The sequence below is a fragment of the Salvelinus alpinus genome, chromosome 26 (genome assembly GCF_045679555.1).
Source record: "Salvelinus alpinus chromosome 26, SLU_Salpinus.1, whole genome shotgun sequence".
Classification (NCBI taxonomy): domain Eukaryota; kingdom Metazoa; phylum Chordata; class Actinopteri; order Salmoniformes; family Salmonidae; genus Salvelinus; species Salvelinus alpinus.
The window spans coordinates 35188131-35203202 of NC_092111.1; the positions used below are offsets into that span (position 1 = coordinate 35188131).

Below are 15072 nucleotides of genomic sequence, written 5' to 3' on the forward strand. Positions count from 1 at the left end.
ACCAACAGGACCCTGAACAGCTTCTACCCCCAAGCCATAAGACTTTTAAACAAGACTGTTAAATTGCACTGATTCTATGCACACACTGGACTCTACCCACACACTCACACATACTTACACTGACACCCCAACACACACACACACACACACACCACCTGCGCTGTTGCTTTACCTATACGTGACTCATTTCAGGAAACTAGGCGTATGTCGCACGTCACTATTTCACAGGAGAGGCATTTCATTTAGAAAAAATATATATATAATCTGATCAAAATGCCTTCTAGAACATGTGAATTTTAATGTGCCTTAATAACAAACTTGTATGCCATCTGTAAATATGTATAAAATTGTTAAATTACGAGCATAGTTGGTTTAGCCATGGAAAAAGATAGGAAATTTACCACTAGCAATGATTGGCTGAGATAATGGATGGGAGTTCGGATTAGTCTGACATGAAACACGTTTCTGTCTATAACATGAGCTGCTCAGTATGTGTAGATAATCCTTGCTACCATGACTTGGAGATCTGCAAAAGTGTTACTACTGTTCTCAACAGCATTGCTGCCCAGAATTTAGCAGAAACTATCGACAAAGATCAGTGGGAAAAAGTGATGGACTACTTTCTGTACAAGGTCATTGACTTAACACAACAACACGCTCCCGTGAAGCGTTCATCCATGTTTACTGGTAAGAGACTAGCTACATTTTCAGATATTATACGTGTCTAATTTTGACAGAAAGTTGTTTTCATTGCAAGTTAAACTGTATTGTTTGCTAGTTAGCGAAAGTTAATTTGCTGGCTCACTAGCTAAGGTTGTGTGTATAATCTATGTAGTAATTACTCGTATCTCAGAAAGCCATTTGCATTGCTAGTTATAGCTAGCAAAAATGTTACCTAGTTGCTTAGTTGTAGCTACCTGCAGATTCATACTCCAGCATTTCTTGCATAGTGGCTAGCTATGACAATCTGTTTGTACTGTAGCTGTTGGTTGAGATTATGGTTCATTGTTTAGCTAGCTAGCTAGCTACATGTCTAAACAAAAGACTCCACTTCGCAAGAGAATGATTATATGACCATCAAGTTGTGTCTGGGGAGTGATTACGGCCATCTATTATATTTCATGAACCCACGTACATGTCTAGACAATAGTGACTCATCCACTTAGCTAGATGTGGCTGGGGGGTGGTTATAGCATTTCTTTCACATGACCCATCATTGTAGACAAGTGTCTGGGTAAGCATCATCTAATAATTATGGTATTTATGGTATTAAGTATTTACTTAATATTTTTTATCTGGACACTTTCAAAGTCAGATTAGGATACAGACCAAGGACTAGATAGTGTATTTTTACCTGGAGTTTTTCCATATTGTAGGCTACTACTTTCACCACTTTTAGTCTTGAAATCTTTTGTTGTTTACTACACTACCTTACTTACTCTGTTTAGCACATGGCCTCACATGTGAATCCTAAAGAGATGAGTGGAGCTAAGGCTCAAGAGGGCGTGAACGATGCTGAATAGGTGTAGACAGGGAAAAGCTCTCCAGTAGGTGTACCAAATATTCAAGGGCCATTTTCTCAAAAGTGGGGCTACAAGTTTATCAACTTTCAAAGCAGAATTACTTTACAATTGTTCCTCAACTGCAGTGTATGATATTTGTAGCTCTGAGTCTCCACTTTTATCCAATGTATGAAAAACACAATTTCAAATGTTGCTACATAAGACTGAGTCGAGGCGGTGGGTATGTACAGTACAGTACATAACCTCAAATGTATCTTCATTTTTTTTATTTTTTACTTTTGTTTAACTAGGCAAGTTAGTTAAGAACAAATTCTTATTTACAATGACGGCCTACCAGAAGGCAAAAGGCCTCCTGCGGGGTTCGGGGGCAGGGATTAAATATAAAAAATAAAATATCGGACAAAACACACATCACGACAAGAGAGACACCACAACACTACATAAAGAGAGACATAAGACAACAACATAGCATGGCAGCAACACATGAAAACACAGCATGCAATTTTATTATTTATTTTTTATTTCACCTTTATTTAACCAGGTAGGCAAGTTGAGAACAAGTTCTCATTTACAATTGCGACTTGGCAAAGCAGTTCGACACATACAACAACACAGAGTTACACATAGAGTAAAACAAACATACAGTCAATAATACAGTAGAAAAATAAGTCTATATACAATGTGATCAAATGAGGCGAGATAAGGAAGGTAAAGGCAAAAAAAGGCCATGGTGGCGAAGTAAATACAATATAGCAAGTAAAACACTGGGATGGTAGATTTGCAGTGGAAGAATGTGCAAAGTAGAGATATAAATAATGGGGTGCAAAGGAGCAAAATAAATTAATAAATACAGTAGGGGAAGAGGGAGTTGTTTGTGCTAAATTATAGATGGGCTATGTACAGGTGCAGTAATCTGTGAGCTGCTCTGACAGCTGGTGCTTAAAGCTAGTGAGGGAGATAAGTGTTTTCAGTTTCAGAGATTTTTGTAGTTCGTTCCAGTCATTGGCAGCAGAGAACTGGAAGGAGAAGCGGCCAAAGGAGGAATTGGTTTTGGGGGTGACCAGAGAGATACCTGCTGGAGCGCGTGCTACAGGTGGGTGCTGCTATGGTGACCAGCGAGCTGAGATAATGGGGGACTTTACCTAGCAGGGTCTTGTAGATGACCTTGAGTCGGTGGATTTGGCGATGAGTATGAAGCGAGGGCCAGCCAACGAGAGCGTACAGGTCGCAGTGGTGGGTAGTATATGGGGCTTTGGTGACAAAACGGATGGCACTGTGATAGACTGCATCCAATTTATTGAGTAGGGTATTGGAGGCTATTTTGTAAATGACATCGCCGAAGTCGAGGATCGGTAGGATGGTCAGTTTTACGAGGGTATGTTTGGCAGCATGAGTGAAGGATGCTTTGTTGCGAAATAGGAAGCCAATTCTAGATTTAACTTTGGATTGGAGATGTTTGATGTGAGTCTGGAAGGAGAGTTTACAGTCTAACCAGACACCTAGTTATTTGTAGTTGTCCACATATTCTAAGTCAGAACCGTCCAGAGTAGTGATGTTGGACAGGCAGGCAGGTGCAGGCAGCGATCGGTTGAAGAGCATGCATTTAGTTTTACTTGTATTTAAGAGCAGTTGGAGGCCACGGAAGGAGAGTTGTATGGCATTGAAGCTCGTCTGGAGGGTTGTTAACACAGTGTCCAAAGAAGGGCCAGAAGTATACAGAATGGTGTCGTCTGCGTAGAGGAGGATCAGAGACTCACCAGCAGCAAGAGCAACATCATTGATGTATACAGAGAAGAGAGTCGGCCAAAGAATTGAACCCTGTGGCACCCCCATAGAGACTGCTAGAGGCCCGGACAACAGGCCCTCCGATTTGACACACTGAACTCTATCAGAGAAGTAGTTGGTGAACCAGGCGAGGCAATCATTTGAGAAACCAAGGCTATTGAGTCTGCCGATGAGGATGTGGTGATTGACAGAGTCGAAAGCCATGGCCAGGTCAATGAATACGGCTGCACAGTATTGTTTGTTATCGATGGTGGTTAAGATATCATTTAGGACCTTGAGCGTGGCTGAGGTGCACCCATGACCAGCTCTGAAACCAGATTGCATAGCGGAGAAGGTGCGGTGGGATTCGAAATGGTCGGTAATCTGTTTGTTGTCTTGGCTTTCGAAGACCTTAGAAAGGCAGGGTAGAATAGATATAGGTCTGTAGCAGTTTGGGTCAAGAGTGTCCCTCCCTTTGAAGAGGGGGATGACCGCAGCTGCTTTCCAATCTTTGGGAATCTCAGATGACACGAAAGAGAGGTTGAACAGGCTAGTAATAGGGGTTGCAACAATTTCGGCAGATAATTTTAGAAAGAAAGGGTCCAGATTGTCTAGCCCGGCTGATTTGTAGGGGTCCTGATTTTACAGCTCTTTCAGAACATCAGCTGACTGGATTTTGGTGATGGAGAAATGGGGAAGGCTTGGGCGATTTGCTGTGGGTGGTGCAGTGCTGTTGACCGGGGTAGTGGTAGCCAGGTGGAAGGCATGGCCAGCCGTAGAAAAATGCTTATTGAAATTCTCAATTATAGTGGATCAATTATAGTTTCCTATCCTCAGTGCAGTGGGCAGCTGGGAGGATGTGTTCTTATTCTCCATGGACTTTACACTGTCCCAGAACCTTTTTGAGTTTGTGTTGCAGGAAGCAGATTTCTGCTTGAAAAAGCTAGCCTTGGCTTTTCTAACTGCCTGTGTATATTGGTTTCTAACTTCCCTGAAAAGTTGCATATCACGGGGGCTGTTCGATGCTAATGCAGAACGCCATAGGATGTTTTTGTGTTGGTTAAGGGCAGTCAGGTCTGGAGAGAACCAAGGGCTATATATGTTCCTGGTTCTAAATTTCTTGAATGGGGCATGCTTATTTAAGATGGTGAGGAAGGCATTTTAAAAAAACAAACAGGCATCCTCTACTGACGGGATGAGGTCAATATCCTTCCAGGATACCCGGGCCAGGTCGATTAGAAAGGCCTGCTCGCTGAAGTGTTTCAGGGAGCGTTTGACAGTGATGAGTGGAGGTCGTTTGATCGCTGACCAATTACGGATGCAGGCAATGAGGCAGTGATCGCTGAGATCTTGGTTGAAAACAGCAGAGGTGTATTTGAGGGCAAGTTGGTTAGGATGATATCTATAAGGTTGCCCGTGTTTACGGCTTTGGGGTGGTACCTGGTAGGTTCATTGATAATTTGTGTGAGATTGAGGGCATCAAGCTTAGATTGTAGGATGGCTGGGGTGTTAAGCATGTCCCAGTTTAGGTCACCTAGCAGCACGAGCTCTGAAGATAGATGGGGTGCAATCAGTTCACATATTGTGTCCAGAGCACAGCTGGGGGCAGAGGGTGGTCTATAGCAGATATAGAATGAAGAGATGGAGATAAAACGGTTCAGTTTGAGTGGGTTTTGCAGCCCGTTCCAGTCGCTCGCTGCAGCGAACTGAAAAGAGCAGCAACCCAGGGATGTGTGTGCTTTGGGGAACTTTAACAGAACGTGACTGGCAGAATGGTGTTGTATGTGGAGGATGAGGGCAGCAGTAGGTATCTCAGCTAGGGGGGAGTGAGGCCTAAGAGGGTTTTATAAAAAAAAACAGATGAGTTTACAGAGTAGTATAGAGTGCAGTGATGTGTCCTATAAGGAGCATTGGTGGCATATCTGATGGCCGAAGGGTAAAGAACATCTAGCCGCTTCAAACCACCCTTACCTGACGATCTATAAATTACGTCTCTGTAATCTAGCCTGAGTAGGATGATCATCTGAATCAGGGTTAGTTTGTTAGCTGTGGTGAAAGAGGAACGATTACGATAGAGGAAACAAGTATAGATTTAACCTTAGCCTGCAGCTTTGATATGTTCTGAGAGAAGGACAGTGTACCGTCTAGCCATACTCAGAAGTACTTGTATGAGGTGACTACCTCAGTAGTAATCACACCGGTGGGGAGAGGGGAACTCTTCTTACAAAACCACTTGACCTTTGTTTTGTAGGTGTTCAGAACTTTATACACTGCACTCTGAGAGACTTTTGATAAACCGGGCAAAATAGAAATTGGCCTATAACAGTTAGGATCAGCTTAATCTCCCCTTTAAATAAAGGATGCACCGTGGCTGCATTCCAAGCAATGGGAACCTCCCCAGAGAGGAGAGACAGGTTAAAAAGGTTGGAGATAGGCTTGGTGATAATAGGGGCAGCAACCTTAAAAAATAAAGGGTCTAAACAATCTAAACCAGATTTTGGGGGGGGGGAAGTCATGTTTAAGCAGCTCCTTTAGCACCTCGGACTCAGTGACCGCCTGCAGGGAGAAACTTTGTAGCAGGGCAGGGAAAAAAGAGGGAGGAGCATCAGAGATAGTCGCATTAAAAGGGGTGGGAGATGAGGAAATGTTGGACGGGCAAGGAGGCATGGCAGAGTAAAATAGGAATTCTGATTTAATGAGGTGGTGATTAAAGAGCTCAGCCATGTGCTCCTTGTCAGTAACAACCACATCATCAACATTAACGGACATGGGCAGCTGTGAGGAGGAGGGTTTATTCTCCAGGTCTTTAACTGTTTTCCAGGAATTCTTGGGGTTAGACTCACAGAGAGAGAACTGCTCCTTAAAGTAACTAACTTTGGCCTTCCGGATAGCCTGAGTTCAATTATTTCTAATTTGCCTGAATGAGAGCCAGTTAGCCTGAGTAGGCGTGTGCCGAGCGATTTGCCAAATTTAATTTTTAAGGTGGAGTAACTCTGCCAGATCATGGTCGAACCAGGGGCTGAACCTGTTTTTGAATTCTCATTTTCTTTATCGGTGCGTATTTGTTAACGATACTACTGAAAATATAAAAAAAGAAGGTCCAAGTGTCTTCGACAGAGGGGATCAAGCTGATTCTATACCAATTTACAGAGGTCATGAAGGAAGGCTTGCTCAAGAAAGTTTTTTAGCAAGCGTCTATGAGGTCGTTTCACTGAGCAGCCATTACGAACACAGGCTGTAAAACAGTGATCACTAAGGTCATTACAGAAAACACCAGACTGACCTATCAGGGTTATTTGTAAGGATAACATCAAAGAGAGTAGCCTTTTCTGAGTGTTTGGAGTCATACCTTGTGGGATTGGTAATAATCTGAGAAAGATGTAGGGTGTCCCATTGCTTTAGGACTTGGTCAGGTGGTTTAAGCATGTCCCAGTTTAGGTTACCTAGCAGGACAAATTCAGACTTAGTGTAAGGGGCCAGGAGAGAGTTTAGGGCATTTAGGGTACAGGCCGGTGCTGATGGAGGACAATAGCACCCAGCAACAGTCAACAAAGAGTTATTTGAAAGTTTAATGTGTAAAACCAGCAAATCAAATTGTTTGGGGAACAGACTTGGTGGAGACAACCGAGCACTGAAGGTGATCCTTGGTAAAGATAGCCACTCCACCACCTTTGGAAGATCTGTCTTGCCGAAAAAGATTATAACCAGAAAGGTTAACATCAGTGTTCAAAACACTCTTTCTTAACCACGTCTCAGTAATGACCAACACATCTGGTTTGGAGCTGTGAAGCCACACGTTCAATTGATCCATTTTAGGTAATAAGCTTCTAGTTTTAACGTGCAGAAAACCCAGGCTTTTACGAGAGCAGAAATCAGTGAAGCAGATATCAGAGCACAAATCAGAATTGGGGCTAGCAACAGTAGATGGGCCAGGGTGTACATGCACCCTGTACATGTACATGCACATTTCCAGATATAATCAGCAGTAATACAATCAAGGCACGGCAGAGGACAGGGAGAGCTCTGCAGTGTTGATTTATAACATTTGAATGTGCATTAGATGACAACAAGATTATACTGTACAGCAAGTTCATCAGGTAACATGAATACAAAGCCAGCAAGAGGTGGTTAGAATAGGATGGGAGGCCAAGAGTCTGTGTAACCAATAGAGAGTCTGAGTCCCGAGTGTGGGATTAAACATAGACTGTTCCACGGTTGGGTAAACAAGCAAGTTCATAAACAAAAAAGCACACAGGAGTCATGAAGCAAATATCATAAAGCACAAGAGAAAAATATAACAACTTGGGGCTAACCTGTCAGGATTTGGCCAGGATTGTTCCGGTTTTGGCCACTAGATGCCACCATTGTGCTTTTTTGACCATTTTGTTTTCCCTTGTTTCCAGTTATTATTTGCACCTGTGCCTCGTTTCCCTTGAATGTATTTAAACCCTTAGTTTTCCTCAGTTCTTTGCTCTGTGTATGTATGTTAGCACCCAGCCCCAGCGATGCTGTGAACATTTGTTACTCCAGTTGGATTCTCTTGAGGTACTCTGTTTTTGTTCTTGTTTATTTATTTTTGATTATTCTTTTGAGGTTTTTTCCCTGCGGTATCTACCACCTTGTGGATTTACCTTTTGTCTTGGAGGATTACCTTTTTTCTCTTGGAATTACTTTTGACGTTGTGGATTTATATTTTTGCCTGAAGTACTTTCCTTTTGACTTTATTAAAACACCGTCTCAAGTACTGCTGTGTCTGCCTCATATTCTGGGTTCTGCCGACTATTAGTGGCTCAGTTTGCTAAGTGACTGTTTCTCACACCGGAGACCCAAGTTCGTAACCGGGTCCTGACATAACCATTGTAAGTTCAGAGTCACTCGCCCCAACAGCGAATGTGTGCTGGAGGTGAGTGAAAGCTCGGGAGAGAGGGGGGAGTGTGGCGGGGGTACCTATACCAGACAGGCCAGGGCAGACGGTGAACAGATCGCCAGGTGGAATCCAAGCAGCAGAGCAGCAGGCAACGTGAGTAGATGTCACACCCACTTGGGAGAAGCTTTTTTCTGGAGGCAGATTCCTTGTAGAAAATCCCAGCTAGCTAGCTAACAAGTCTCTGTCCGCCATTTCCACGTGGAAAAGGAGGTCGTTAGCTAGCTATATCTTTTCAGTGTCGGTGAATGGTCCTTTACGACGTCCAAACAAAGTTGTCCTGTGGTTGTTGTATTCTGAGGGGGATATCTTCTCTGCACAGATTGAGGGAGCTTCAAAGGCCTCTGCATTTGGGTGCGAGGTAGGGGCTGTGAAACTCCCCTTCCATTGTTATGCTCAAGTGTTTTCACACCTCTCACTTCACACTTCAGTGCTAATTTCAGACTGATTCTTTCCAAGCAGCTTGGTTGCTTAGTAGCCTTATTTACTAAACTTTATATAACACAATTACCTAGAGATTATTTTCATTTACTTTTTGGCTTCAGAAAGTAGGTTCAGACTGAACATTAGTCACTCAGTTTTGTGTTGTATGGTATTTCCAGGTTCCGCTCTGTTTCTTCTGCAGGTTTTGGCTTGTTAGAAGTTTTTTTCATGATAATCCTTGGTAGTAATAGTCCATTCAGATATTTTTTGTCCAAAATCAAGGTTTTGGAATTGTGAATTGGAATGAAGGTTTTGATGTTGAGGTTAGTATCCTGTAAAAGTCTTTGGAATGCTTACAGTTTTTAATGTCCCGTTGGTAGTTTAATCTTCCGTGTAAGAGTTAGATGCACTATTGTAAAGTGGTTGTTCCACTGGATATCATAAGGTGTATGCACCAATTTGTAAGTCGCTCTGGATAAGAGCGTCTGCTAAATGACTTAAATGTAATGTAAATGTGTAACTTGTCGATTTTATTCTCCAAGGATTGCACGTTTGCTAGCAGAATGGAGGGAAGTGGGGGTTTATTCGATCGCCTACGAATTCTCAGAAGGCAGCCAGCCCTTTGGCCCCTCTTTCTCCGCCTCCTCTTCATGCAGATCACGGGGATCAGGGCCTGTTCCCGAGGAAGCAGTATATCCTTTGTGTCGGGCTCGTCAGAGTCATGAAAGGAAAAAAAGGATTCTGCTAGTCCGTGATGAGTAATCGCAGCCCTGATGTCGAGAAGTTATTTTCGGGCATAAGAGAGGGTAGCGGCAACATTATGTACAAAATATGTACAAAATAAGTAAGTTACAAACAATGCAAATAAAGGATGAAAATACACAATTGGCTGGGGGCACGTAAAGAGTATGCCTTCTTCTTTAGCACCATCTTAAAAAGGACGCGCAAGTAAACATTTCACTGTTGTCTACAAAGCATGTGACAAATATAACTTGATTTGATTTATGTGTGTGTGTGTGTGTGTGTGTCCACCCATAGTATTAGTCAGGGTCACACACACACAGGAGGATGCCTATCCTCTCTCTAAGCCATGATCAATACTCAGTGAGGACATTCTACATGTATCAGCACATTTACCTGAGCAGAGGAGAGACGTACATGGAGGATGTTGTGAAATACAGGGGCATGGAACTGGTGAGAGGGTTTCAGTTTCATAACCTCAGTGGATGAAGTATCAGTAAGGCCAGGACCTATACTCACAAAGCTTATCAGATCTGATCTAGGATCAGGTCCACCGCAGTCTATATACTCTTTATTCATTGTGAGCTAAAAAGCATAACTAATCCTCGATCAGCACTCTGAGACACTTTATGAATACAGGCACAGGAAAACTCATAGTCCTACAATATGTAAGTATACAGAGTGGTGAGGAGGTCCTATCTCTCCCAAAACAATTCATTAGAAAAATTGATAATATTTGGATTGAACTACACGTGGAGGCCTTTACCTATTTCAAACTCCCTGTCCTCCATGAGGATATCAGCGTTGGCCACATCCGGGGGCGCTTGGCAGATCCTCAGCTGGTATACTAGAAGAGGATGGAGGAGGAGGAAGAGGAGGAAAAAGAAGAAGATGTTAGGAACATTTCAACAGAGTAGTAATCCTATTTTTGGTTAATCACTTATTGCATTGGGACTTTCTGTATTCTTTTGAACATGGAATTATATATATATTATATATATATATAAACAGTACCAGTCAAAAGTTTGGACACACCTACTCATTCAAGGGTTTTTCTTTATTTTGACTATGAAATAGCACATTTGGAATCATGTAGTAACCAAAAAAGTGTTAAACAAATCAAAATATATTTTAGATTTTAGATTCTTCAAAGAAGCCACCCTTTGCCTTGTTGACAGCTTTGCACACTCTTGGCATTCTCTCAACCAGCATCATGAGGTAGTCACCTGGAATGCATTTCAATTAACAGGTGTGCCTTGTTAAAAGTTAATTTGTGGAATTTATTTCCTTCTTAATGCATTTGAGCCAATCGGTTGTGTTGTGACAAGGTATGGTTGGTATACAGAAGATAGCCCTATTTGGTAAAAGACCAAGTTCATATTATGGCAAGAACAGCCCAAATAAGCAAAGAGAAATGACAGTCCATCATTACTTTAAGACATGAAGGTCAGCCAATCCGGAAAATGTAAAGGACTTTGAAAGTTTGTTCAACTGCAGTCGCAAAAACCATCAAGCGCTATGATGAAACTGCCTCTCATGAGGACCGCCACAGGAAAGGAAGACCCAGAGTTACCTCTGCTGCAGAGGATAAGTCCATTACAGTTACCAGCCTCAGAAGTCTGCAATTAACTGCACCTCAGATTGCAGCCCAAGTAAATGCTTCACAGAGATCAAGTAACAGACACCTATCAACATCAACTGTTCAGAGTAGACTGCGTGAATCAGGCTTTCATTTATGTATTTATTATTTATTTTATATTTATCTAACTTGGCAAGTCAGTTAAGAAAAAAATCTTATTTACAATGATGGCCTATCCCGGCCAAAAATGGATGACGCTGGGCCAATTGTGTGCCGCCATATTGGACTCCCAATCACAGCCGTTTGTGATACAGCCTGGATTCGAACCAGAGTGTCTGTAATGACGCCTCTAGCACTGAGATGCAGTGCCTTAGACCGCTGCGCCACTCGGGAGCCCACATGGTCGAATTGCTGCAAAGAAACCACTACTAAAGGACACCAATAATATGAAGAGACTTGCTTGGGCCAAGAAACTCAAGCAATGGACATTAGACCGGTGGAAATCTGTCCTTTGGTCCAAATTTGAGATTTGTCTTTGTGAGACGCAGAGTAGGTGAACGGATGATCTTCGCATGTGTGGTTCCCACCGTGAAGCATGGAGGAGGTGGTTTGATGGTGTGGGGGTGCTTTGCTGGTGACACTGTCATGATTTATTTAGAATTCAAGGCACACTTAACAAGCATGGCTACCACAGCGTTCTGCAGCGATACGCCATCCCATCTGGTTTGCTCTTAGTGGGACTATCATTTGTTTTTCAACAGTACAATGACCCAAAACACACCTCCAGGCTGTGTAAGGGCTATTTGACCAAGAAGGAGAGTGATGGAGTGCTGCATTAGATGACCTGGCCTCCACAATCACCCGACCTCAACCCAATTGAGATGGTTTGGGATGAGTTGGACCGCAGAGTGAAGGAAAAGCAGCCAACAAGGGCTCAGCATATGTGGGGACTCCTACAAGACTGTTGGAAAAGCATTCCAGGTGAAGCTGGTTGAGAGCATGCCAAGAGTGCGCAAAGCTGTCATCAAGGCAAATGGTGGCTACTCTGTAGAATCAAAAATATAAAATATATGTTGATTTGTGTTAACACTTTTTTTGGTTAGCACATGATTCCATATGTGTTATTTCATAGTGTTGATGTCTTCACTATTATTCTATAATGTAGAAAATAGTAAAAATAAAGAAAAAGCCTTGAATTTGTGAGTAGGTGTTCTAAAACTTTTGACTGGTACTGTATATATACATGTATATTATCTCTGTCTATATATTATCTCTGTCTATATATTATCTCTGTCTATGTCCCAAATGGCACCGTTTTCCATATATAGTGCACTACTTTTTGACCAGAGGCCTTTGTCTCCTTGGTTATTACTTGTGATGATTTGAGTGCAGTACTGCAAAGCACATCCTCCCACCCATGCCACAGCAGACCCACTTGCAAAATCACAGACCATAGACTAGGGTTGCAAAGGGTCGGAAACTTTCCAGTAAATTTCCCGGAAATTTTCAATGGGAAGTTAAGTCCTGGAATTTGGGGAATTTCGCTTAAATTCATCAAAAAAGTTAGCTTATAACAGTGAGCTAGACATGCTTTATCTACTCCTTTGCTGGATGCAGAGTTCAACAGAGTTGAAGTGATGGTCAAGCAAATCATAGAGAAAGCAGACTGTATTGCAATCATCTCTGAAGTGTGGTCGAATGTTCGTGGGCAAGGAATAATTAACTACATCATCTCCACCCCTCAACTAGTATTCTACAAGAGCACAGACACAAGGGACAACAGACACACCGGTCTCTACATTGCAGATGAGCTGAAGGCAAACATCAATGACCTTGGACCACAGAAGGTATTTGCACTGGTGACAGATAATGCTGCGAACATGAAGGCTGCTTGGTCTAAAGTGGAGGAGTCCTACCCTCACATCACACCCATTGGCTGTGCTGCTCATGCATTGAATCTGCTCTTCAAGGACATCATGACACTGAAAACAATGGATGCACTCTACAAGAGAGCCAAGGAAATGATTAGGTATGTGAAGGGTCATAGGTATGTGAAGGGTCATAGGTATGTGAAGGGTCATAGGTATGTGAAGGGTCATAGGTATGTGAAGGGTCATAGGTATGTGAAGGGTCATAGGTATGTGAAGGGTCATAGGTATGTGAAGGGTCATAGGTATGTGAAGGGTCATAGGTATGTGAAGGGTCATAGGTATGTGAAGGGTCATATCAGCTATATAGCAGCTATCTACCTTACCAAGCAAAGTGAGAAGAATAAGAGCACCACATTGAAGCTGCCCAGCAACACACATTGGGGTCATCTTGTTCCTGGAGGGGAAGGAGTCTCTCCAAGAAATGGCCATATCACAGTCTGCCGATATGGACAGCGCCATCAAGAAGATCCTGTTAGGATGATGTATTTTCTGAGAGAGTGGTAAGCAGCCTGAAACTCTTGATACCTATAGCAATAGCCATTGCACAGATTGAGGGAGACAATGCCATCCTGTCTGAAGTTCAGACTCTGCTTGCAAATGTAAGAGAAAGAAATCCATACTGCCCTGCCCACTTCACTGTTGCTCCAAGCAGAGGAAACTGCAGTTCTGAAATATATCAAAAAGACGGAAGACTTCTGCCTGAAGCCCATACACGCTGCAGCGTACATGTTGGACACCAACTATGCTGGCAAGAGCATCCTGTCTGGTGCAGAGATCAACAAGGGCTATGGTGACATCACTACCGTGTCTTGCCACCTTGGCCTGGATGACGGCAAGGTTCTTGGCAGTCTGGCGAAGTACACTTCCAAGCAAGGGCTTTGGGACGGAGTTGGAATATGGCAGTCGTGCCAACGTATCTCATCAGCCACCTGGTGGAAGGGACTTTGAGGATCTGAGGATCTCTTTCCCCTGTTGCCTCCATCATATTCCAAATCCCACCAACATCAGCCGCCTCAGAGCGCAACTGGTCCTTGTTTGGGAACACACACACCAAAGCACGCAACAGGCTGACCAATACAAGGGTTGAAAACATTTTGGCATCCGAGCAAATTTGATGCTTTTTGAGCCTGACAACGAGCCATCCTCAACAAGGTTGGAAAGTGACTGAAGATGAGGCCTCAGAGTCTGATATTCAAGAGGTGGACATTGAGGAGGTCCAGGGAGAAGACGTTGAAGCCTGAGAGGAAGACAACCAAAGCTTTAGTTTCTAGTTTCATTTTATGTTGAAAACGTTTTTGGGAGATGCGATGGATCATTGGGAATCATTCAAAATTCCCTTTCTTTTGTTGTTCAGTGAAATCATCCCATGTGAAGAGTCAACTCATTTAATTAAAGTTCAATTTGTAACTAAAATGTTTTAATTTACTTATTTCTATTGGAAGGATTTAATCATTTGCAATTATGTCAACTTATGATAGGGTAAAAGGTTTATGTTTCTGTCTCCATATGATATGGTAAATATATCCAATGCAAAAAACATCTACATTTAAATGGTATTAATATTAATTTGTATATATTTTGCATTAATTCCCGTATATTCCCATTAATTCCCACGGAAAGTTTCCACCTCTGAATATTCCCCAAAATAAGCAACCCTACCACAGACCATTGATTTCCCATGTTTGGACAAAAGAGCATCAGAATTGTGGAGGAGGAGAAACTACTGACATTTGAAAGGTTAGGCAGAAATAAAAAAAATCATAATATTCAGATTCCACACCACCTGCACCTGGCTGCATACCAATTTTTTCAGCAGCGATGTGATCTCGGCGGTGTGTTTAAGGGCATCAGATAAGCCCGGTATACCTTCTGGGAATCAACAGAGCGGCCAAGCTGTGCTGTGCTGGCACGGAGGCACTGCTAACGATATGAGGGAACGAACGCTGCTTGCTGGCGCTAATGACAGGATTAAATAAGGTGACAACGGTCGGAGCTGGGCCCAGGGAGAGATATTACACTGCGCACGCGCACACACACACACACACACACACACACACACACACACACACACACACACACACACACACACACACACACACACACACACACACACACACACACACACACACACACACACACACACACACACACACACACACACACACACACACACACACACACACACAC

The 15072-nt window shown here is 42.9% G+C and overlaps 1 protein-coding gene across 2 annotated transcripts in view; it reads right to left on the reverse strand.

Annotated features, from left to right (window-relative positions):
• The window catches only part of LOC139555242 (CUB and sushi domain-containing protein 3-like), a 773621-nt gene that overhangs the window by 125920 nt on the left and 632629 nt on the right, over positions 1-15072 (reverse strand). For both annotated transcript variants that reach the window (XM_071368883.1, XM_071368882.1), the window contains exon 45: positions 10142-10222. In XM_071368883.1, coding sequence (XP_071224984.1) covers positions 10142-10222 — 81 coding nt within the window. The remainder of the gene's footprint in view (positions 1-10141; positions 10223-15072) is intronic.